Source organism: Dreissena polymorpha, chromosome 4 (assembly GCF_020536995.1).
Source record: "Dreissena polymorpha isolate Duluth1 chromosome 4, UMN_Dpol_1.0, whole genome shotgun sequence".
NCBI classification, from domain to species: domain Eukaryota; kingdom Metazoa; phylum Mollusca; class Bivalvia; order Myida; family Dreissenidae; genus Dreissena; species Dreissena polymorpha.
In genome coordinates, this window is record NC_068358.1 from 12166033 (window position 1) to 12193780 (window position 27748).

The 27748-nt window shown below is 34.6% G+C and overlaps 1 protein-coding gene across 1 annotated transcript in view; it reads left to right on the forward strand.

The window, feature by feature from the left end:
• Positions 1–14927: 14927 nt before the first annotated feature.
• Positions 14928–27748, forward strand: part of LOC127877562 (uncharacterized) — a 68362-nt gene continuing 55541 nt past the window's right edge. The window contains exons 1-12 of the mRNA XM_052423536.1: positions 14928–15011; positions 16965–17003; positions 17252–17416; positions 17621–17815; positions 18092–18194; positions 18912–19016; positions 19643–19689; positions 19965–20430; positions 20645–20786; positions 21157–21438; positions 21965–22134; positions 23103–23558. Of these exons, the coding sequence (XP_052279496.1) occupies positions 16986–17003; positions 17252–17416; positions 17621–17815; positions 18092–18194; positions 18912–19016; positions 19643–19689; positions 19965–20430; positions 20645–20786; positions 21157–21438; positions 21965–22134; positions 23103–23558 (2149 nt within the window). The 5' untranslated portion in view covers positions 14928–15011; positions 16965–16985. The remainder of the gene's footprint in view (positions 15012–16964; positions 17004–17251; positions 17417–17620; positions 17816–18091; positions 18195–18911; positions 19017–19642; positions 19690–19964; positions 20431–20644; positions 20787–21156; positions 21439–21964; positions 22135–23102; positions 23559–27748) is intronic.

The following is a 27748-nucleotide window of genomic DNA, read 5'->3' on the forward strand; positions in this document are numbered from 1 at the left end:
AAAAAAAATCTGCATCAACATGCTTTTTAGTATGAGTGTTGAGAGGACGCCGTAGGAATAATCAAGTAATCAAGAATACGTCTCTGTTTCTGCTTTTATTTCCTTCATGTATAATGACGATAAGGATTGACGACTAACATTGACGGCAATGATAACAAGCATTGAAAACTAACACTAACGACAAGGATTGGCGACTAGATGTAACATTGACGATTCTCTACAATAAATGAAATTAACAATAAAGAATGAATAATACGATTATAGTACAACAGATCTGCTATTCGAAGTATAATATGATAGCATACACTCATTAGAATAAAAGGTTTCATAAATAACAATTTGAAACATTTTCAATAAATATCGAAATATCTTATACAATATTTATTACACAGCATGAATTATTTGTTAAAACATAATATAAATACCAAATATGGTGTTCCCCATTTAACGGACCTCGCAAACCAAAAAATGTTTCTTTAACAAAATCTATGATGGTAAAAAGTGAACGTGCGACATCGCGGAAAATATACTTGACAACGTCATACAATGATGCGACTTTAAACAATTTAAGATTTTAAATTGAATCACATTAATGATTGTAAAAATGAGTTTTGATAATACATTGTATAAATGCCATTTAACAGAAAATTGACATAAATGTAAACATAATTAATTTTTACAAAATAGCCGACAACAACCGATTTAGTGTTTAAATTCCCGGGTATGTTTTAGTATATTTACCGTTCCCAGGGTACGAGCCTTACTAACTGTATTATTATTATATCTCACCGACTACCTTTACCTTGTTGTGTTTCAACCTGAAATTTATGTAAAATCCGGCTTTCTTTACTTTTATTTTTCATTCATTTGATTACGCAATTGTTGACATATCTCGTGGAAAATTATTTGAATCTTTGGATTTTAGTGACGACAAGCTGGAAGTGTCAATTTATTTTTTACAATGAATCTAAGATGTATTTAATTTTTTTGTGTTTGTCATGCATAGTTCAGTGTTTTCCAGAAAAATTTGAGTAGCCAGTTATATGGCCGGCAACTATGCAGTAAAACCAAAGCATTTGTGACATTTACTTGATATATTTGGGAAAAGTAGCCGGCATCAAGAGTTAATGTAACCGGCAAGATCGCTAGCAGCCGGTATTTAAAGAGAACACTGATAATAGTAAACTAAATCTCTACGACGGGATTACAGCTTTGTAAAATTGTTTTTTGGGTGATAATGGTTAGTAATTCATACTAATGTTATTAAAAATATCGGCTTTAAGTTTAATTTTGAGAATGCGATGGAAGAACAGAAAATGAAGAGCATACAGGGATGGAAATAATTGGTTTACCGTGAACCCGGGGCAAGTAGATTTTGGCCTGGGCAACTCAATTTCAAAAGTTGGTAAACTTCTTTTTTTTAAAGCTTAAAACAATTCACTGCAATAAAAATTGAAAAACAATTGATCACCATGGATCAATACTAGTTAAATAACATTCATTATTTAGGAATAGGACATGATTCAATTCAGGCTCATAATAAAACATCATGCATTGAACATGTGTTGTCAGCAAATGTTTTTAATTATCTATTATTTTATTAAAAGAATGTATAATATTCACATGTTCATATTTCTGGGCTCGTTATTCTTTATCTGGGCAACCAAAATACTAAAGATGGTTGCCCACAATAGTAAACAGTTAGTTTCAATCCCTGGCATATCATTGTATCTCTATTGTTATAAGCATTGCATTAAAGTTGTGATTGAGGTTAGCCTGTTGTTTATGGTATATTTACATTTTAGCTTGACTGTTATATATGAAATATATATAGTCGAGCTATCCTACTCAACCCGGCGTCGGCTTGCGCATTGGAATGTTTGCGTACCACCTCAAATATATTTCCTATGTCCATTGACATATTGCTTTTATATTTTGCATACTTCATTACCGACATAAACCCAATCTATAAACAAGAGCAGACAACTCATTTACTGTATCAAGCATTTTAACAGAATTAGGCCCTTTTTCACTTAGAATAATATGCATATTATTGATAAATCTATGTTAAAGTTTGCATATGACCTCAAATATTTTTTATGTCCCTTGACATATTGCGTTCATACACCATGTATTTTGCTTATTAACCAACATGACCCCAATGTATAAACAAGAGCAGATAACTGTATCAAGCATTTTGTAACAATTATGGCCTTTTTAACCAGGTTTTCCGAAGGAAAAAACTGGTTATTAGATTGGCGAATGCGGGCGGGCTGGCTGGCGGGCTGGCGGAATAAGCATGTCCGGGCCATAACTATGTCGTTCATTGTCAGATTTTAAAATCATTTGGCACATTTGTTCACCATCATTGGACGGTGTGTCGCGCGAAATAATTACGTCGATATCTCCAAGGTCAAGGTCACACTTTGAGTTCAAAGGTCAAAAATGGCCATAAATGAGCTTGTCCGAGCCATAACTATGTCATTCATCGTCAGATTTTAAAATCATTTGGCACATTTGTTCACCATCATTGGAGGGTGTGTCGCGCGAAATAATTACGTCGATATCTCCAAGGTCAAGGTCACACTTTGAGTTCAAAGTTCAAAAATGGCCATAAATGAGCTTGTCCTGGCCATAACTATGTCATTCATTGTGAGATTTTAAAATCATTTGGCACATTTGTTCACCATCATGGGACGGTGTGTCCCACGAAAGAATCACGTCAATATCTCCAATGTCAAGGCCGCCACGACTAAAAATAGATTTAAAAAGAAAAAAAACTTTCAAAGGGGGTTAATTTTTTTTGGTCATTTCAAAAGTTCAGTTTGAGTTTTCTCCCTTTATCAGATTTTTTTTTCACAATGAAAACCTGGTTTTGTGACAATTTTGTCCCTTGTTTTCACTTACAATAAGCATATAATTGATAAATCTATTATTAAGTTTGCGTACCACCTTTAAATTGCCATAACTTGTTTATTATGCTCCCCCCCAAATTTTTTAGGGGGAGCATATAGTCGCCGCTTCGTCTGTCCGTCGGTGCACAAATTTGTTTCGTACCCAATTTTTTTTGTACCCAAATTTATATATGTACCCTTTTTTTTCGTACCCAAATAGTTTTTTGTACCCTAATTTTTTCGTTCCCTATAGGTTTTCATAACCAAATTTTTTTTCGTACCCAATTTTTTTTTACACAAATTTGTTCGAACCCAAATTTCTTTGAACCCATTTGTTCGTACTCAAATTTTTTTCGTACCCAAATTCGTTTTGTTCCCAATTTTTTTTGTACCCAAATTTTTATTTGAACCTTTTTTTCGTACCCAAATAGTTTTTCGTACCCTAATTTTTTTTCATAACCAATTTTTTTTTCGTACCCACATTTTTTTGTACCCAATTTTTTCGTACACAAATTTGTTCGTACCCAAAATTCTTCGTACCCATTTGTTCGTACTCATTTTTTTTTCGTACACAAATTTTTTCGTACCTTATTTTTATTTGTACCCATTTTTTTCGTACCAAAATAGTTTTTTCGTTCCCTTATTTTGTTTGTACCCATTTTATCGTACTCAAATTTGTTTTCGTACCCAAATTTGTTTTTTTTTCCTACCCGCATATTTTTTCGTACCATTTTTTTTTAGAAATAATCGATTTTCAATTTGATTTCATCTCTCCACTCATTCCATCCCGCGAAACCCTTAAGGTGTCGCAAGTCTAGTATGGAATGAGTGATGTATTGGACGTCATCATTGATGACGTTCATTCGAACGAATGATTAAGGGGGCTAAGTTTCGTTAAGCTGGCGCATATAGCCGCGATTTGGGAGTCTTGAAAACTGGCCGAACACGTTTGCTGAAATTTGACATGTATATGGACCAGAATGCGATCTACCTGTTGGCGTAGGCGTTATACCTGGCAAAAATCAAGTTTTCGAGTATTTTGTGTTTAAACTTTTTTTGTGGGAACGGGCACGCGCTCAAATAAACATTGTGACGTCACTTCACAAACAGCGCTAGAGATCCGCCATCTTGTAACGCAACAAAGAAACTCAGTGTCATTAATTCAATAAACACAGAAAAATATGATTGTGTTTAATAATCATTAATACAAATGTCTATATTTTGTGCAGCGGATGTTTATTCAGACAGATACGGCAGAATTATGTAAGTATCTTTGTGTACTTTACAGTAGATTTGATAGTGGTAAACAACTCCGTACCGGTAAAGTTCAATCTAGCCGATTTTACTACGCAAGTAATTTAAGTATCTCACTGGCAAAATGAGCTTGACACATAAACAACAACCGGATCCGATTTACATCCACATAATATTGTGGGAATCCGATGCAATGCAAATTACTCATGTTTGATAACGTTTGATGAATTCGTTATATCAATATGCATTAACTTTCAAGGGGAATAATTTTAAATTGAAATGTGCGATTCAATGACAGTGTTATATTGGGATAATAAGTCGTTTAGCCGTTATCTTGATAAGTATATTGTTTGTTGTGTTTCATTTTCATTAAAAACATACTTTTACTGTTTTTTCCTTAAAGTAAAACATTTCAGTAGTCATTATATCTTGAATTTTAAATATTGAAATAGATGTCGGATATTTCATATTTTCGGACGTTGCTACGTAAGCTAGTTGTCAACATAATTATTAATATACTGATTTACCTTTTACGCATACAGTTGTGCAACTGTTGTCTACGTAATGATACGCTGTTTAATGTCTATAATGTCTTCCTGCCCCTGATGATAATAAGTATTTATCTCAACAAACCCCAGCAATGTCAATGGTCTGTCAACATAAGAAAAATATTAGCTAAAGAAACTTCAGCGTACAATTTATATAGCAGTGTCCGACAAATCCATTGCCCGGAGCCCGGGGGCTACAGAATTTTTTCATCGGGCTACTGAAATGTTCCAGCTGACGCCCGCCGGGCTACTATAAATCTATAAGAGCGGTAGCCCGTTTTATTGACAGACATACGTAGAATAAACACGCTGACCATGTGTTTCTACACCGTGTCTTGTTTATAATCCGATAACAAAGTGCAATCAATTATCTTATCAGTCACCGATCACTTGCGGTAATGTCGTAAACAGTAAGAGTGAATTTTAATCATTCAATCAGAATCAACATTTGTCGTCTGCTAATAATATAATGAGAGCCGGTTGAATAGTTGGCGCACATGATGCAACATCATTTCGCAGTTTGGAATTCTTTGTTAACCGCAACTATGAGTAAGAGCGACTACGTTTTTGATGTCGTTAAATATCCAAGGATGCCGAACATTAAATAAATCAAAACAATAGCGGATTCTTCAAAACGGTAACGAAACCGAAAATGAATATTAATAACAACGCGGTTAACACCTGCTAATTAGTTTGCATTGTCAATTAATAATTGGATTGATCGACTGTTAATCAATAATTCCATATATGCCCAATTTAATTTTTTTTAAACCAAATTATGGGAGGGTAATATAGACATTGAGAGTCATAAACACAAACGTTTGAAATTTTCTAAAGTGTCAATTGAATTTCGGCATATGATTCTATTTAAAGATATGATGAAATAAGCTCCCAATCAGGACCGTTCAATTGCAACTTGCGTAAATCACCTGCGACGGTTTGCACACGTTGTGTACAGTTATTTTAGGTTACAAAATTCTACATTTAATAAATGAATTTCTTTGTCCAGACAGGGACCTATACAAACGTATAGGCCCCTGGTCCAGATAAAAAGCGCGCACAAATTGGCATGGGTGTATTTATTTGTAAATAAAAATTTCGTAGCGGGTACATCATTGAGATCATTTAATTTCCATTAAAAGTTTCGTTGTGAATTTCAACTAAAGTACCGGGGTATCTCGCGAATTATTTGGCATTGACATTTCCTCTTAATAAAATATAATGTAAACACGCTGTATCGTTACCGTTACACTGTATCAGTTCCTTCATTATTGAAACAATTATTGTATTGTATACTGACTGCACACTAGTGTCGTAACATACGGATGCAATACGTAAATTCGGACAGAACTTAAAGTCGGACACAAGTAAATAAATGATTTAATACTCTTGATTTCTTGAAACTCGGTATTTGTTGTTAAAAAGAGCTATTGCATTGATTAACACCATACGAGTCAGTCGTATTGATCATCTAAACGCTTTATTTACGTTTCCAACTTAACGTGCTGTCCGAATTTAAGTACACATACATGTGCACATACATGTAATATCTACATGTAGTATATGATTTTCTTTGGTACATTTACATTTAAGTACAAGGTGCCTGTACTGTAACATTAATTAACAATATTGACTGTGTACATCAGACTACTTGCTGTATTATGTATATGTATGTATACATATTATGTATATATGTAAATGAAGAAATAAAATAAAGATGAAAACCTGCATCTTATCATTTTGTAGGAAAATTATATGGGCTACCAAATATTTTTATTGGTAGCCCAGTGGGCTCCCTGAAAAATAAGAAATTTGTCGGACACTGATATAGTATTGACATACCTGTATGATGAAGCCAACCCCGTATCGAAATTCAACCAGAGTCGTAACATATTTAATTTATGTCACGCTATAAATCAAAGAATACTCATTTTCTTGGATACATTTCTACATATATTGGTGAATGAATATAAATTACTGCACCGAGGAATATTTTAAGGTTCAAATGTTTCAACTGCATCTTACAATAGATGAAAATAACTCTCATCAGTCTGAAATTCACAATTTTGACGCCATTGTCGCTTTGTCCAAGACTAGTTTTAATTTGGATACTTTCGAACGACCTTGACATTTTTTGCTGAAATTGTAAACATTACTTTCGTTTTCTGAAATCTATTATTTGTGATTAACAACAAGTTTGGTGGATTATAAAAATGATTTCAGTGTGAATCGGGTAGTTTTAAATATTTACTTTGAGTTTGTATTTACACTACAATTTGTTCACAAAACAAGCCAGAATATTCTTAAATACCGGGAAATGTCATTCTGAATTTGAAAACACTTGAGCACATGGTATGTTACTAAAAGTAGAAATACCATCATATGACCGTGAAATCTCGGGAGATTCGCATTTCAAGAAAGTCTGTCACATCGCTGTTTTTCTCGATATGTAAGAGCAGAATAGATAAATTTTAAATGTTTAAGATAGTATTTTGTGAAAGAATGTATCAGTTAAATGTGAAAAATGTCAATCTTTCCAATCAAGTGATTGATATGGGCCAATAACTGCATTTAAAAGCTGTTTTGGACCGGTATTTGTTAACTGTCGACTTTCGGCATTTTCTGGTTGACTTTCCTAATGGGGTTGGTCCATAACTATAAAGTCGCGCCAGTCAAAAATCATAAAAAGCGACATTTAAAGTTATGGTAGCCAGAATTAGAAAAATATGTACAACTGAGCAATCAATCATGACACTCTGATGCCTCAGGTTAGTGCAGTGATTTTTCCACCAGATTCTCACCAAGGTGATCCCGGTTGATTTCACCACAATTGAATATATGTCAGTACACAAATAAATTATACAGCAGGTAATGACAATCGATAAATGTCTTAGTTTTAATTTAATTGTTTGCACAAATTGGGACACTCTTTGTGTCTGAGATATGTTGGGTTAAATGACCTTTACAACAAAACATACATCTCTGAATCTGCGATACATTACAGTTTAAGTTTAACACATGTAAAATACCAGTATTCAGATCTTAAAATATCCTAAAAAACTCGTATGGTATGAAGTACATATATCTTGTGACGTATTTTCATTTTAAATCTTGAATTTAATGACGACTTGAATTTAATGACGACAAGTCGGACATGCAGTTAAATATTTTTATATGTATATCGTGTGACATAATTTCATTTAAACTCTAGATTTTAACGACATTAGTCTGACGCGTGCGGCGTTATTTTATTTAACAGTAAAACAAAAATTAAGTAGACTATCAAAAAAATACAAAAAGTGTACTTGTAAATAAAAACTCCTTCATTCCGTATAAAGATTGTACGTTACAGCAGAGCTCCAGATAACTTTTCTGAGTAATTGGGTTAATACTCACTACTTTTGAGTTCAATTGGGTATTTTCATATTCAATTGGGTACAAAAAAGTCGGTACCCACTACCGGGTACTTTAATTGACAATTGGGTACCTTTGTTTTAAAATTGGGTATGTTCATTGTCTTAAATTCTCACCTGCTTACCTGAATAAGCTGGTTGTAGTTCCACTCTTAATTGATTAGTTTCAGAGATTTTGTGTCATTATGTAGATGTATCCATAATATACAGTCTTGATTTAAAAAAAAAGTTCAACGATTTTTTCCACCAGTTTTCTTACAATGTAAGCACTGACAGCGATTGCCTCCGACATAATATTGTCAAGAATTAGTTTCACTATATTTTCCGCTTCTGATTTTGTGTTGCCTGCGGTTAAATATCTTAAAATTGAGTTTCTTTGTGCCTAGGATACGATGTTTCCATTTTTAAGGCCTCACGATTTCGACATTTTCACAACAATAACACGTAGTCACAAAGACACTTTTTTCCGTACATATTATTGTGCTGAAGGTTATACTGAAAGCGCTTGGACAAAGCGGAAAGAATCCGGGTATTTCGGACCAGGGTATTTCCGGGACAAATTTACTCGTTATGCAAAGGAAAAATATGATATGCGTAATCGGCAATTTCAATGGGGTTTCGGAACGCATGGTTTTATTTTTCTATGCGTAATCGGCAATTTTACATTGGATATTTGCACAAATGCCCACCTTATCTGTAGCTCTGTTACAGTAATCTGTGAAACAACGTCATTAATAAAACAAAAAAATATGTTTGACCACAACGGTGGCTAATAATGTTTACGAAAAAATACAAACAATATAGATTTATCTATTACATAACATGTTAGAATTTTATCATGCATTTATAATCACTCATAAAGAGATTTCAATATACAGTTACATGCATAGACATTTTTTTTTAAGCCAGTGCCTTTTGAATTCAGAAAATAATCAAGATAAACCATAACATTGGGAAAAATAGATAGTAAACCATAAACTTGAGAAAAATGAGGCATTATTAATATGATTATAAATAACAGAATTACAATAATATTGTTTGGAAGTGCATGATTGAGTGCATTTTAAAATTTATATTATAAAATGCTGCTTGAATTTCTTTTTACCTTTCATATGTAAAAAAAGAAATATCATCTGCTAGTGCAAAATATGACTTGGAAAGCTGGTTTATGGTCATTTCGTAGCAAAAGAGAAGAAAATAAGTGCATTAAATAAATGAATTCATATTTTTGTATCTGGAATAGTTGTATTTTAAATAGTTCCTCCACCCTATTATGGCCGAATAAGGGCTAAATTGCTTTCCGACTTGAAATGAAAAGGCATATTGGTTGATCGTGTAGCGTTTATGTGCAAAATTTGAGGGCCTATTGATAAAGCTTGTTGATGCCAAAACAGGTAATAATAATAATTTATTATCAGGTACATGTACACAAGCAAATAAGTATATTTAACCCTTTCAGTGCGGGAACCGAATTTTAAAGGCCTTTGAAAACAGTTTGGATCCAGATGAGACGCCACAGAACATGGCGTCTCATCAGGATCCAAACTGTTTGCTATTCTGATAGTATTCTTTGAAATTTTTTTGAAGAAAATGCTTATTTTAGAAATTCAGCAGACAACATTTTAGCAGACGACAAATTTCCCAGCATGCAAAGGGTTATTAAGATGCTTAAGGTGTGGAAGACTCATAATCAGGTTTGGTGTCCCTCAAACCCTAAGCGTCTTGTAATTCCTTATGCAGTTTGTATAGATAGTGCCGCATCCTGACACGTAAAGCTTGTGCTTTGTTGGCAGCGTTAGTTGGCTGTTAACAGGTTCATTGTGGTTATCTCCACCATCAGTCTGTCCGTCTGTCCTAGCCACTATCTCCTACACCATAAGCACTAGAACCTTGAAACTTAAACACATGGTAGCTATGAGCATTATGTGCGACCCTGCACTATTTGGAATTTTGATCTGACCCCTGGGTCAAAAGTTAAAGGGGATGGGGTGGAGACGGGTCAGAGATTTTCACTCATTTTTAGCTTGACTAATATATATGAAATATATATAATGGAGCTATCCTGATCACGTCGGCGTTACTGTTAGCGTGCACATGTTAAAGTTTGTGTACTACCCCATATATTTTCTTTGTCCTTTAACAAATTACTTTTATACTTTGCATACATGTACTTCTTTACCAACATGACCCTTATCTATAAACAAGAGCAGACAACTGTATCAAGCATTTTGACAGAATTATTGCCCCTTTTATACTTAGAATATGCCTATTATTGATGAATCTATGTTAAAGTTTGCATACCACCTCAAATATTTTCTATGTCCTTTGCCATATTGCTTTGACTTATTGTTTTCATATTTTGCATACTTCATTACCAACATGATCCCAATCTATAAACAAGAGCAGACAACTGTATCAAGCATTTTGACAGAATTATTAACCTTTTATACTAAGAATATGCATATTATTGATAAATCTATGTTAAAGTTTGCATACCACCTCAAATATTTTCTATGTCCTTTGCCATATTGCTTTCATATTTTGCATACTTCTTTACCAACATGATCCCAATCTATAAACAAGAGAAGAAAACTGTATCAAGCATTTGACAGAATTATTGCCCCTTTTATACTTAGATAATTGAACATTTTGCTTAAATTGCCATAACTTCTTTATTTATGATCACATTTGATTCATACTTTGACAATACAACACTAACCTGACATACCACAATGCACTGCACCCAAACTATCCCCCATGCCCCACCCCAGAATCCCCCCCCCCCCCAAATTTTATTTTTATAATTATTTTTGAAACTTCATCTTTTAAATTACCACCAGCCCACATAAACCACCTGTCTCCATGATGGCTTACATTAACCTGTCAAGCACTCGAAATCTCTTAAGACAATAGTTACGGTCAATCTCAACCATGCATGGCCGCATTACCAACCCTGGGGCGCCCCCTGGGTCAAACATGCGGCATGGGAATACGCGTCGGCCTCTGCCGCACCATTTTTCACCAATTGACTTCAAATTAACACTAAAGATTTCTTATGACAACACAGTGTCTCGACCATCCATGTTCACATTACCCACCCCAGGGCCCCGCCCACTTTGGTGGTAAAGATCCCAAGCTATTTCAGCATAATTAAAATCCAAGCCATTTTTGTGGTCAAGACCCGAGCTTTCTCACCATAATTAAAATCCAAGCCAGTTTGGTGGCAGAGACCCTGAGCTATTTCATCATAATTAAAATCCAAGTCAGGTTAGTGGTCAAGATCCTGAACTATTTCGGTATAATTAAAATTCAAGCCAGTTTGGTGGTCAATTTTTGTGGTAAAGACCCCGAGCTTTCTAACCATAATTAAAATCCAAGCCAGTTTGGTGGCGGAGACCCCGAGCTATTTCAGCATAATAAAAATCCAAGTCAGTTTAGTGGTCAAGATCCTGAACTAATTCGGTATAATTAAAATCCAGGCCAGTTTGGTGATCAAGACCCCGAGCTTTTTCAGCATAATTAAAATCCTAGCCAGTTTCATGGCCGAGACCTCGAGCTGTTTCAGCATATTTAAAATCCAAGTCAGTTTAGTGGTCAAGATCCTGAACTATTTCGGTATTATTAAAATCAAGGCCAGTTTGATGGTCAAGATCCTGAGCTATTTCAGCATAATTAAAATGCAAGCCAGTTTGGTGGTCAAGAACCCGAACTATGAGCATAATTCAAATCCAAGCCAGTTTGGTGGTAAAGATCCCGAGCTTTTTCAGCATAATAAAAATCCAAGCAAGGTTGGTGGTCAAGATCCTGAGCTATTTCAGCATAATTTAATTCTAAGCCAGTTTGGTGGTCATGACCCCGAGTTATTTCAGCATAATTAAAATCCAAGCTGTTTTGGTGGTCAAGACCCCAAGCTATTTTAGCATATATTTATGGCATAATTTTTTCTTACCCAATTGTTTTCGTACACACATTTTTTTCGTACCCATTTTTTTCTGTTTTTTGACAGAATAATGCCCCCTTTTATAGTTAGAAAATTGAAAATTTGGGTAAATTTTGTGTTCAGGTCTACTCTTATCCTATTTGTGTTAAGGTCTACTCGTATCCTAAAGTATCAAAGCTATATCGTCTACTTAATGTTATAAGTCATGTAACTGACATTTTTAAACATTTTATTTCTTTCCCATTTTTGTTTTTTTTATTAAGGTGACATACATCAACTGTTAAATAATATTAAGTCTACCTTTTTGGTAAAATTAATGTTTTTACCAAATTTTCAAAATTGACATTACGGACACATGTAATTTGCTGAATGAAAAAGTAGCATAACTGACATTTAGTTAAATTTTCAGGAGAAGGAAAAACTTCTTTATTGAAATAAAATAGGGATACTTACAGAGTGAAACAAACACATGGGATATTTTCAGATTTGAATACTGGTATTTTACGCATCTTTAGGCAGTTCTGTGTACCAAGGATAAATACAATATTTAAACATTCATGTACAATGCACAATACTAAAAACCTGAATTGTAACTGTAATGTATTTCAGATTCAGAGATGTCTGTGTTGTTTCTAAGGTCATGTGAAAAATTAAGTTTATATGTTTATAGGTTTAAAATTGCAAATTGTCCTCTTACTTGCCCTTGTATTTCAAGATAGAATACTTTCCTTCCCAGAGGAAAGAGATCTGGGTTTGAATCCCAGTGGGGGCTTCAGAGGATGATTCATTTTAAGAAAAATGAATATATTTGCTTTACTTTGTCTCTAACTTAACCAAATAACTCTGACAATGCCTTTACAAGTATGCAGTTTTTGATAATTCAATTATGCAAGAAACATGTATAATTTTAGGGTAGACTTAGACAGCAAACTAAGAATTGGCATCCATTTTAGTTTTTTAAGTCAATACAACAATAAATGCATATAGGAACACATATTTAAATTAAAAATGCAACAATCAGAGGACATAATCAATTAAATAGTAAATGACTACTTTAAATATTTTTTAGCACTGTTTGTTTTTCAGAGATTTGTGAATATGACGTTTTATGTTCTTCCCATTGAACTAATGCAATATGTGCTTTGGAACTGGAATCATTTAGTGTTGGAAAGCTGATGTTTCACGTCCAGAGGGTCCTTGCTTCCGGAAAGCTGAAAATTGTATATGATCTCCCCACTCATTCCATCCCGCGAAACCCTTAAGGTGTCGCAAGTCTAGTATGGAATGAGTGATGTATTGGACGTCATCATTGATGACGTTCAATCGAACGAATGATAAAGGGGGCTAAGTTTCGTTAAGCTCCAGGGTATAGCCGCGATTTGTGGGCCATGAAAACTGGCCCAACACTGTGCCTGAAATTTGACCTGTGTATGGACCAGAACGCGATCTAGACGATGGCGTATTCGTCATGTCTGGGAAAACTCCAGTTTTTGATAAAATGACGAAAAAGTGGTGTTTTTTATTGCGCAATCGCTATAAAATGAGTTCTCGCCGGAAGCGTTAATAGCGTTAATAGCAACCCAAACACAATTCACCCCCAGGAGACAATTCACGCGCTAGGCAATTCAAATTTGATTTTAAATAATACATATTGCGATTTTATTCCCAAATTAATTAATAATTTCATTTTGCGTTTAACATACGTTTAAGAAAATATTAACAAAACAAACAAAAACAAACAACCGTTAAATTTTATTGTTGTAAATATGGTAACCTGATTACATATCCACTAGCGTCTATGCATATTTACACATAAAAAATAGTTCGCAAGTAAGCAACAAACAATCACATTCAAACGCAATGAGTGATGTATTGGACGTCATCATTGATGACGTTCAATCGAACGAATGATAAAGGGGGCTAAGTTTCGTTAAGCTCCAGGGTATAGCCGCGATTTGTGGGCCATGAAAACTGGCCCAACACTGTGCCTGAAATTTGACCTGTGTATGGACCAGAACGCGATCTAGACGATGGCGTATTCGTCATGTCTGGGAAAACTCCAGTTTTTGATAAAATGACGAAAAAGTGGTGTTTTTTATTGCGCAATCGCTATAAAATGAGTTCTCGCCGGAAGCGTTAATAGCGTTAATAGCAACCCAAACACAATTCACCCCCAGGAGACAATTCACGCGCTAGGCAATTCAAATTTGATTTTAAATAATACATATTGCGATTTTATTCCCAAATTAATTAATAATTTCATTTTGCGTTTAACATACGTTTAAGAAAATATTAACAAAACAAACAAAAACAAACAACCGTTAAATTTTATTGTTGTAAATATGGTAACCTGATTACATATCCACTAGCGTCTATGCATATTTACACATAAAAAATAGTTCGCAAGTAAGCAACAAACAATCACATTCAAACGCAAATTATTTAACAAAATATATAAATTTAAGCTAGAAATCGAAACTTAAATACAATGTCTGCACTAAAAACACAATACCAATAGTTTTTACAATAACACATTCGACATGTACATGTACTTCCAACAACACGCCAACCGCTATTTTCAAAGCGAATGGAGATATAGAATACATTTATTTACGATCTATGCACCGGGATAATCACCGTCCCTAATGCGCATGTGCAAAAGGTTGAAATGCACTGAATTGTTGATGGCTACATCGAACGAAATTTGTATTAATATAATCTGAATTGAAAATACTGATTTAAAATAAATATTTATGCATCTCAACCTGCGTTATATTGTTTTTTGTATGCATGATTACATTTAACAACGATGGTTTATCTTTGTTAATTGGTTTAAGATACCTATATATATATATATTTATATAAACAACTTACCCCAACTTTAATAGTTGTTTGCGACCTGAACTGCGCCATTTTGACCTCTGTTAACAGTGCATTCTTTGATATCAAGTTACCTCACCCGGTAAGATTTAAATAAACACACACACACGAGAAAATAACACTGAATGAAACAAATAAGTTCACAGCGTGTCAATCACATTTATTTTAACTAAATTAGCTTTTTTTGATCCAAAAAACTAATACTTTAGCTGCGTGCCTAAAAATTTTGCTGTTGTTCATATAAGCGTGGTTTGTATTGTTATCACCGGGCCGTATAATCAATGCCTCGTGTATAATTGATGCCCTGTGGTTTGTATTGTTATCACCGGGCCGTATTATCGATGCCCCGTGGTTTGTATTGTTATCACCGGGGTGTATAATCAAAGCCCCGTGGTTTTTATTGTTATCAACGGGTCGTATAATCGATGCCGGTGGTTTGTATTGTTATCACCGGGCCGTATTATCGATGCCCCGTGGTTTGTATTGTTATCACCGAGGTGTATAATTGAAGCCCTGTGGTTTGTATTGTTATCAACGGGTCGTATAACGATGCCGGTGGTTTGTATTGTTATCACCGGGCTGTATTATCGATGCCCCATGGTTTGTATTGTTATCACCGGGCTGTAAAATCGATGCCCCATGGTTTGTAGTGGGGACGATTGAACTTTACCGGCACGCAACATTTAACATCAAACAGCGTACCCTAACCCTTAACACCTTAAACATAACAACTAACGCAAAACCTTAAAATCCTTTTTTATCCTATATATTTCTTTGGTATCAGGGGCTACCGCCCGCAAGCCCCTGCTTTGTCGAAGGTGGTAAACAACTGCGTACCGGTAAAGTTCAATCTAGCCTTGTAGTGTTGCCACCGGGCCGTTTAATGGATGCCCCGTGGTTTTGTATTGTTATCGCCGGGATGTATAATCGATACCCTGTGGTTTGGATAGTTATCACCGGTATCACCCGGCCGTATAATCGATGCCCAGTGTTTTGTATTGTTATCACCGGGGTGATAATCGATGCCCCGTGGTTTGTATTGTTATCACCCGGGTGTATAACCTTTGCCCCGTGGTTTGTATTGTTATCGCCGGGGTGTATAATTGATGTCTCGTGGTTTGTATTGTTATCACCCGGGTGTATAATCGATGCCCCGTGGTTTTTTATTTAATGCTTTCCAGTGGGTTATAGAGAAATATCAGGGAAATAAAACTGGTATATCACTGTTTTAAACAGTGTTTTGTATTGTTATCACCGGGGTGTATAATCGATGCCCTGTGGTTTGTATTGTTATCACCGGGATGTATAACCGTTGCCCCGTGGTTTGTATTGTTATCACCGGGGTGTATAATTGATGCCCTGTGGTTTGTATTGTTATCACCGGGCTGTATAATTGATACCCCGTGGTTTGTATTGTTATCACCGGGGTGTATAAATTATGCCCCGTGGTTTGTATTGTTATCACCGGGCCTTATAATCGATGCCCCGTGGTTTGTATTGTTATCACTGGGTCGTATAATCGATGCCCCGTGGTTTGTATTGTTATCACCGGGGTGTATAATTGATGTCCCACGGGGTATAGTGGTATCACCGGGGTTTGTAATTCATTCAATGCAGCCTGTGTTGTTATCACCGGGGTTCGTAATTCATTCCACGCAGCCTGTGTGGTTATCACCATGGTTTGTAATTCATTCCAAGCAGCCTGTGTAGTTATCACCAGGGTTTGTAATTCATTCCACGCAGCTTTTGTATTGTCAACGGGGTTTGTATTTCGTTTCATGCAGTCTGTGTAGTTCGCATCGGGGTTTGTTATTGATTCCATGCAGCGTGTGTAGTTATCACCGGGGTTTGTAATTCACTCCATGCAGCCTGTGTATTTATCACTGTGGCTTGTAATTGATTACATGCAGCCTGTGTAGTTATCACAGGGTTTTGTAATTCATTACAGGCAGCGTATATAGTTTTCTTTGGAGTTTGTAATTCACTCCCCGCACTTTGTTTCTTTAATGTGTTTGGTCTTTGTTTTTTATTCTAGTGTCGTGAGTACGCGAGAAAGATGGCAGAATCAAAATCGGTATGGTTCCACAGAATAAAACGTTATTGAAATAACATTTGAAAGTTAATAATGATATATTCTTTTTTGTTTTTGCAATATGGTATGGTGCACATACTGTTGTTTAGTTACAACGTTTTATGACAGGCTTTGTTTATTATTTCGATTATAACCTTCCTAAAGAAGCATTCGTATTGATATTGCCAGTGCTTTGTACGTAGTGGTTATCTGAATGCAATTGTGCCTTATACCAAGTACTTATTTTTTAGAAGTCAAGAAAGAGAGCATATGTATATAGCAATCCATATTCTCTTGCTGGAACTTTGAAGTATGACTCTTTTGCGATGCCAACATCAAGCCGTACAGGCACAGTTCCCCGAGTTGGATCATTAGGTGCCAGGCAAATGCAAGGGACATCGTATGCAACTGCTCAGGTAAACATGTTCAATCGAACTCTTCACTACTTCACTCGCGTTTACACGGAGTATGCTATGAAAGAAATTGTTTGTCCATTGCTTGAGCTTTAATTCACTCGTCTTTGTTAATATGGTCACTCAGCATAACAGTATCATAATATTTTGTCCGACCTTTCACATTTTAACAATTTTATGACGCTATTTTGTATAATCACTGTTTAGACCAAGAATGGACGTACTGCTAAATATACACAAGAAAGTCCTGCATTTTCCGGCTCCATAACATTACCAGTTTTGCCATCAGAAGCCGAACAATATTATAGTTTGATCAAGTCAACGGGTTCATATATGCCCGTAAACGAATCTCTGGATGTATTCGTTCTGTTAGACTGCGACGAGCACACAAAATTCATAAAGGTAGTTTTTTTTAATTCAGCGTACTGTTTTAAACCGCTAGGTGACATTGTTTTCTCAAGTCAAAACATTTTAATAATATATTGTCACAATTCAATTTCGTTTTCAAGTGCAGTATGTATGTTTAATTTATTTATCGATGGCTTTGAGATGATCAAGAAATTGTACCGTAACTTATTAGGCTGTGAGATACTTGTGTGTTTTATTCTAGTTTGTGTTACTGGTGTTGACAACAAAGTCAAAAAAATTACTGTTTATTCCAGATATTATTTATTACAGGCAAATTCCCCAGTGATTGTAAATCGCAAAGGATCATGCTACACATGCACATGTTCACCAGACAGGACACAATTCGTTGATAATTTTGAAACGCCCACTCCAGGTAAGCAAACGCTGGCTGTATATATAGAGGATATTTATTGGATTCTGTGGAATATCGATTTTATTTCACGAGTGGTCATAAAAAATAATATTTTCACGAGTGGTGCAGCCATGAGTGAAAATATGTATTTTTTATGATCACGTGTGAAATAAAATTGATATTCCATCGAATCCCCCAAAAAATATTTTTATTTTATGCTTTTTTCACCGTTTATTGACATTGTCAAAGAGTTTAACTGGATAATTTTCGCTGTGAAAACAGTGAAATACCAGTTTTATTTCACTGATATTTCTCTATAAAACAACGCAAAGGATAAAATAAATACACGAAAACACTCGTACTCGTGCAACATTTTTTGCACATTTAAAATGTTAGGCATAAATCTAGTGGTTTTTTTCCCCTTAACCGACCCCATTTTAGTGCTGACTATTAATCTCATTTAAAGATTATTTCACTGTGAGAATGTGTATACCTGTTTTAAGCATGTTGGTTTAACTCCATCATATTTAAAGAATTTTGCTACTTGGTTTCCTTGTTTTTGAAGTGTGCAAAATGGTATTTACATTAAAATAAAGCAAATAACAACAAGTTACGCCAACCTCAATTCCTAATTATGTAAGTGAACATAACCAATTTGGTTGCTGGTTGCATTTTATGTTGCGTGTTTATATTGTATATTGAATGTTAATCGATGTATAATTATGTTGCTTTTATCAGAGGTAGACCGATTACATCCCGAATGTGTTCATATCTTTGTCGTGAAAATCATCGTCCAAGAATATCTAAATAGAGCCGGTCTGGAAGATTGTCCTGTCCTTAAAGGTATTGGAAACTTACAGTGTTCAGTCGAATGCACAAATGTAATTAAGTGTAAATGACTGAAGTTATATTGAAATATTGAAGAAGACAATTATGCTATATAAAATAATTCTTCATGCTTAGCATTGACCGTTCCAAGGCGGTACCCAAGCTGTATTCAACTTCATTTGCTATGTGTGAAGTTGTGTGCTGTGCTGTGCCGTTCGGCAATTGGTCACATGTAAATAAAGGACCTGGGGAATGTTTTAATAAACATCGTAGTACACATTTATGATACGATACATTTTTCGAAGATGAGTTATTGCTAAAGTCCATACATATGATAATGAATTTTCAGTTCTTAATAAATAACATTGGCATATCTAGCGTCGTATATATTTGATGAGAATGGTGGGCTAGTTCTACTACTTTTAAGATTACAAAATTATCTCGTGAGTTAAAATTTTCGTACGATCGTTAATGAAACGACCCCAGACGGGGTTGAGAATGGAATTGCTGTGCTGCTGGGGCAGCTGAAGTTTCACCTTTTTTTACTTTCATATTATAATAAATAATATACATGTTTTGTATAACATTGTATATACCGGTAATTTGTTAGCTTACATCCGTCACGATAACTGTAATTGCAGATGCATGTGGACATGACTATGCTAGCAATATCGCATATGGAAAAGAGGTACTTGTTACTCATTACTGACCTAGTAATTTTCGTCATCAGTCGTATCTCGCCTGAAGTATGGTATTGAAATAAATAGACACTCCGATTCATTTAACGTAATATTTACCATTAGTTTTGACTGGGACTGTGGAAAATGCATGAATTGCACTACTGGATATATACATACTTTAAAATAATGGTTTGTAGTTTGACATTAACATTTAAACTTTTTTGCACTCAGTGTTATTGTCTAATTTTATTCATATTTTATGATTCAGTTTTTGTTATTTCAGTTAGATGAGTCACATGAACACATAGTTCCATTTTTGGACAACAAGTATGTTGTGCGTGTTGACGGAAGTTACTCCGTTTTACGGACAAATTTCGGTACATTAAAGTGTCTAACTTGCAAAAATGGTAACAGCTGCAAACACACGCAATTTGTAAATAAACTGCTGAACCAATCAGTAGAAGATATGTCTGAATGCGTGCATAAAATTCATTGTGAAATTCATATTATGAGCAACAAAAATAATTACGAACTCAAGTGCTTTTCCTCTCATAAGATCCCCTTTATATTGGATAATTGCGCCATAAATAAACGATCTTCCGATCTGTATCCAATAAATGATGGTATTCGTCAAGTGTTACCAAGGCATCAAAAGAAATGTATGATTTGCCAAAATTTACAATTTGAACTCAAACCAGTGGAACATGTGTCTACATTCCTTTCGAAGTACGAGTGTGTCCCTGTTCAAGGTGAGTGATTACTAGAATGAATCTAAATCGTAATGTTGTATTTGGTTTTATTGGATTAAAAAATGCTCCTCATGTGCATTTCCTTCTAATTTTGATAAAAATTATTACAAAAATGCTGTTCTTAGTACCAGTGCCAATGTAGTAATATAAGTGTGTAACCTGTAAGCTAGATTTAAAAAAATACATCTTGTTAAATCAAACCATTGTTTTTAAGTGTACGAGAGGATATGCGTGGCAACCGGTTGCAGTTCCGTTACATGTTATGATGGGCAACAAGACTGTGTGCTGAACATGGGGCGATTTCTCATCCACTACGAAGTGCTGAGGGATTTCATGTTTCAGTATCTGTATTCGAGGTAACGCTTCTGTTCGCACTCTCAAAGTTTAATTGTGAAGATTTTTCACATAGTTTAGATCTGGTTGGACGTAGCGTTTTAACTACTACTACTTCTACTACTACCACTACTACTACTGCTGCTGCTGCTGCTGCTGCTGCTACTACTACTACTACTACTACTACTAAAACTACTACTAATAATACTACTAATACTCCTAATACTTATACTACTACTTATAATAATAATAATAATAATAATAATACTTATACTAATATTAATAATGATGCTTAATTAATATTAATGCTGAGTTCTGTGCAAGAGTATATATTATCTATATACATATTGGTTGTTGATATAACGGTTAAAGCAACATATACCATTATTGTAGATCAACAATGTTCTCCTTTTACAACGTCTGGCTGCAACATCAATCCGATAACGGGAACACGCAATTTGCCCGAATATTCTCGTACATGTACTTTCGACAGACGTGGTTCGCTTATCTGCAGTTGATGGACATTGACTTTGAAGCGGATTTTACGTGTCGTGAATGTGGTCCATCACCGGTCACCATGCTTTTTGATGGCACATGCCTGTCTTTTAAAAAAAACTTTTTATGTAGCGATGAGGACATACTTCTGGAAAAGCAGACTTCCAAACTTTCTGGCAGATATGTATAATGTTTTTGTTTTTTAAATATATAAAGTGTTTCTATTCAAGATGTTAATAACATTGTGAAAATATACGTCAAATGTATGCTAACATTTATTATCCACATCAAATAATGTTTTCAAATGCTGTTTGTCGTTGATGGGTCACTAGATCGGTCGGTTTGTATGTACGCTCACTAAGCCCTCTTCATCATAACCTTCAAACAATAATGAATAGGTTCATAAAATACAGGCAAAGTACTCTACTAAGTGTATGGAGATACTCGCGTCTGTTTCCTTGGAAATAACCGAGAACTTACGTAGGCTTTGTAGCGAAGATCGGAAAGACAAACTCTTGATCGATATGCGAACATCATAAGTACTCTGCAAACACAAACACTCTGAATCAAACTGTTCATTGCTTTTAAAACTATGAGCTTAAAATGATTTATATAGAACATTTATGTTTTACCGCATAGCTTTTGTCGGGAATAATTATTTTTATCAATGTTTGATTATTATTATATATTATATTCAACATTTCACTAGTCACAGCGAGCGAGTGTTCATCCCGAATAAAGCCGCGCGAACTCTAGTTGCACGCTTCTGCAGCAGACGTGATGGGCTTCAACCGGAGGAATTCACTACGATGAAATCTTTGCTGGAAATACACCAACCCTCTATGGTGCCTTTGCTAGCGTGTTTCCAACAGATTGGTAAATATTCGTCTTTAGTGTAAATTAAAATATAATCAATCATGCTCTAGTAGCTTTTATTATCGCGGTATTATATGTTGTGAATAATTAACACAAACATTTTGTTCCGAAATGTGGAAACATATTCTGACCGAGGTATCTTCACGTATTTACGGGAATCCTCTAAACTGGGTACTGTTTGTTTAATTGGGGTGTGCATTAAAAACTCTTTCGGAGTAGCTAGCCACTGTCACTTTGACTTTTTTATGTCACCCACTATAGTAGTGGGGGACATATTGATTGTTTTTGCCCTGTCTGTTGGTCTGTTGGTTGGTTGATTGGTCTGTTGGTTTGCCCCAACTTTAACATTTGCAATAACTTTTGCAATATTGAAGATAGCAACTTGATATTTGGCATGCATATGTATCTCACGGAGCTGCACATTTTGAGTGGTGAAAGGTCAAGGTCATCCTTCAAGATCAGAGGTCAAATATATGTTGCCAAAATCGCTCATTGGATGAGTACTTTTGCAATATTGAAGATAGCAACTTGATATTTGGCATGCATGTGTATCTCATGGTGCTGCATGTTTTGAGTGGTGAAAGGTCAAGGACATCCTTCAAGGTCAAATATATTGGTCAAAATTGCTCATGTAATGTCACTTCTGCAATATTGAAGCTAGCAATTTTATTATTGACACGCATGTGTATCTTATTGAGCAGCACATTTTGAGTGGTGGAGGGTCAAGGTTAAGGTCATCCTTCAAGGTCAACGTCATATACGGGGACATAGTGTTTCACAAACACATCTTGTTTCTTTTTTTTTTTCAAAGGTCAATATGATGTTGCGGAAATATCTCACCTGCATATCAGAATGAATAGAACGTTTGAAAATAAATACTAACATGTAACCGTAAATTGCCGTTGCTTTTTCTATATGTAAAGATACTGAATTAGAAATAAACACTATTTATAATTATCTGTTTTTAGGTTGTACGCAGTTTTCTCCTGAGGAGTATGTTGATTTATTGAATGCACTATCTAAGAACTCGCCAGTGTGTGCAACATTCCCTTTGTTAAAGCTACATTTGATACAGAACATCATAGAAAGTTGCCGAGTTGAAGCTGAGATTCTGTCCGAATGTCAAACTCACATTCCCGTGTTATTTAGATTTTTATCTACATCGGGTCAGGTGTCCAGTGCAGTTAAATGTGTTCTCATCGCTGTGATGGAGAAGACACGTGCGCCTTTCAAAGGGAGAGAGAGCCACGCCACTCCAGTGTGTGAATCGGATCACTCCTTATCTTTTTTTCCCAGTTTGCCATGTTTGAGGAAGAGAGGAGTGTATAGTGCTGATAAAGAAAAAAGTACCAGTGGTTGCCAGAAGAACGGGGGTCGACATCATGCACTATTACCTGGCATTTTCACTACATTTTGTCCTCATGGTATAGTACTTAGTATTTCTGGAGTGCATGCATTGTTTTTAAATAGCTTTTGTTATTAATGCTTCAATTGTTTGAATATTTGTTAATTCTTCACTGGCGCAATTTTTTTACCGAAACTAAATGAGTGCTATAAATTACAACATTTTAGGAATCTGCTATGGATTCGAGGTGATGGAATGTGCAGAATCCCCAAACAGGCCTTTTACTTTCCTTAAAACAAGATTTGAAAGTAAGAATGCTGTGTATTCGAATCATTTATTTTATTGACCTAATATAACTTTCAACCTGTGTTGATTTCGGAGATAGATATTATGTATGTATATATATGTATAATTGTATTTACTAATTAAGTCAAAGTATTTATTGTATTTTCAAGTTAACACATTATTTGAAGCAGAAGTTGGGTAAGAGTGACAGTTAAAAAAAATTCATAATAAAGCCCCACATCACGATCCTCGGATGTGCATATATAATATGGAGCTCTACCAAGTTAAAAACAAACTCGATGGTTTATGTATAATGACTACCGATATTGTATGTGAAATGAGTATGTTCATAAATAACATAACATATCTTTATTCTGGCAAAAAATAGCACAATGCATACTTATTGCCATAATATAATAAATGTTGTATTGCCAAAATATAATAAATGTAGTATTGCAATCCTGAAAAATCCAAAAATAGAAGGTACCAATTTGTTTGGTTACATTCAATTATTGTTACAGGGGCACCAGAAATCATTATTTACGACAATGCGTGCAATCTTCATCAGTATGCCTTAAACAGGGATCCAGTTTTCTTCTCTCATACAAGAATGGTTGTGGATGGATTGCATTGGGATAACCATACTGGTAAGCCATGCTTCTATTCTTAAATATGTCTATACTCTGCATTGTAAACAGAACATATCGTTATCTGAAACTCTAATGTCAGGTTATTACACTCAAATATACATTTTTATACTATAGAACTTAGAAATGAAGTGGATTTGACTAAACATTTTTACCTTTTCAGCCTGTGCAATTGGCTACAAGGGATTAGACTACCCCTTCATACGACAGATCAACACCCAGATTGTTGAACAAAATAATGCGAAATTGAAAAAATTAAAATCATCTTTATCTTACATGACGCCCGTTCATTTTTTGATGAGTTTGAAATTCTTTTTGTGGCACTGCAATTTTACATTAAAAAGGTGTAGTCAAAGTGGGAGAAACAATACGTGCTAAAATGTAGGACGTTGGCTATCCACAACTAACAATGTATGTGTGATTTACACAAGAAAGGGCGTTTCTTGTACTTTTGGCACAAAAAAATATGTTTATGTGTTGTGTAAAAATAGCTCTTCTAAAAGTGCCACCAAATGTTCTTGGTCATATATAAGAGTGTTTAAGTCCTTTTATCTTTGCTATGTATTTAAATGACCTAGAAGTTGAACTGTTCTTAAAAGGTGCTGAAGGTGTTGATATTGGTACTCTTAAGATTTTTCTGTTAATGTATGCAGATGACATTGTGATTTTTGCAAATTCTGCAGAAGAACTGCAAAAAAAATCTAGATTTTTTATCAACATATTGTAACAGATGGAAATTAACTGTTTATAGAGAGAAAACCAAAGTTCTTATATTTAGAAAAGGTGGTAGACTTCCAAATAATCTAAACTTTTATTATGATGGAAACCACATAGAACTTGTGAATAAGTATTCTTATCTCGGTTTAATATTTAACATTATGAGGTTCATTCAAGGAATCACATGAGAAATTGTCCGGTCAGGCTCTTAAAGCGATATTTAAACTCAGAAAATATCCGTACAGTTACGTTTATATTACCGTTGAACATATGTGAGATCTCTTTGAAAAGATGGTTAAATCAATACTGTTTTATTGTGTTGAGATTTGGGGATTTACTCGAGCAACGCCGATTGAAAGAGTGCATACAAAGTTTTGCAAGTCTGTATAAGTTGTTAAATGTAACACTCAAAATGATTTTATTTATGGTGATCTTGGCCTTATGGATTTACATTCCCAAAGGCTTGTTTGTATTATTAAATATTGGTTGAAGATCACTGGCTGTAGTGATAAAAAATATGTGTCATGTATTTACAATACTATGTTAAATGATATTGATTATAACCACGTAAACAAAACTGGGCTTCACTTGTTAAAGATACGTTGTGTAGATTAGGTTTCTATCATGTATGGCTGCAACAGAGTGTTGGAAACAATAACCAGTTAATTAGTGTATTTAAAAATCAGCGTGTAAAGGACATATTTGTACAGGATTGGCATAGTAAATTGGAAAATTCATCTCAAGCGATATTCTATAACACTTTCTGTAATTTCGAATTTTAACCATAACCTAAACATGTAAATGTTAAATGCTATAGAAATGCTCTTACAAAGTTACGTATGTCATCACATAGATTAAATATTGAAACAGGTAGATGGAATAGAACGCCAATGGAACAAAGGCTATGTAACAAATGTAATAAGAGGACGAATTTCATTTTCTTTTTGAGTGTAAGCTATATGATAGTGTACGAGGTAAAAATCTTAAGCATTATTACTGTCATAGACAAAATATGTTTAAAACTGTCGAGCTGATTACAAAAGATATGTGTGAAATATTACGAAACCTAGCTGTATATGTAAGCAAAGCCTTCTAACTGAGATTATCTATTTATATCGTTTATTGTATAGCATAAGCTATAATTCACTATCAGTTTCCTGATTCACTTGTCGGTATATCAAAATTGCAATCGTTGTCGGTGTTACTGGGGTCTCTGCATTGCAAATATAGGCATAAATAATTATCAGACACCATAAAGACAAAGTATTAAGCGTCATACGTGTATTACATGACTACAGATAAATTTTAAATTATGTACACAAGGATTTATAAAAATAGAAATCGTTTTTAACACATGGTGATGTATACATATTGTATAATATTAGGGTGGTAGGATCATATGCATGTAAAAGATAGATCCATTATTGATGATAACAGTGTCATTGATGAAACAGTTTATTCAAGTCTCATCACCTTAGAATTATTGTACTTATGTTTTCGTAATATACTATGAATATTGCATCATGTTATGTGAATATAACATTATTATATGTAATATAAAATACATGAATATTACATCATGATAGGTGATATGTGTTTACCAAAAGTATAATATTAATATAACATCATGATATGGGATATATGTGATGTTAGGAAAATGTGATGTTAGTTGATTCCAGGAAATAAGATCTTGCAAATATTTGCATTTATCATGACCGGCGCTCTGAGTATTTGTATTAAGAACATACAGTTTGTTTGAAATTTGATATTTATGCCCCCCTTCGAAGAAGAGGGGGTATATTGCTTTGCACATGTCGGTCGGTCTGTCGGTCCGTCCACCAGATGGTTTCCGGATGATAACTCAAGAACGCTTAGGCCAAGGATCATGAAACTTCATAGGTACATTGATCATGACTCGCAGATGACCCCTATTGATTTTCAGGTCACTAGGTCAAAGGTCAAGGTCACAGTGACTCGAAACAGTAAAATGGTTTTCGGATGATAACTCAAGAACGCTTATGCCTAGGATCATGAAAGTCCATAGGTACATGATCATGAGTGGCAGATGACCCCTATTGATTTTCAGGTCAGTAGGTCAAAGGTCAAGGTCACAGTGACAAAAAACGTATTCACGCAATGACTGCCACTACAACTGACAGCCAATATGGGGGGCATGCATGTATTACAAACAGCCCTTGATGTTGGATGTACAGTGAGATGTTAGTTTACGTTCTACGTAAAACGAATTTGTGTTAATGATTTTGAAAGTGTTATTTTTTATTGACACTTTTTGACACTTTTTGTAGAACATGCTTTTCAAATAGAAATATCAAATTAATATATGCTGTGTAAATACTGTATGTTTCTTTAGAAAATTGATTTTGAATTTCTAGTGGAGGCGATATGTAGGATTTGTATCAGAACATTATTGTTATTCAACCATAACGTTTTTTATGCAACACCATGTGTTACGAATATATGAATGATATGATATGTGTTGAACACGGACCATAACAGCCTATTTAAACTGTGTAAATATGTATATGTATTTGTCGAAATAAAAGTTCTATATATATATGATTTTTTTTAAATAAAATTATTACTATATTACAATGAATAA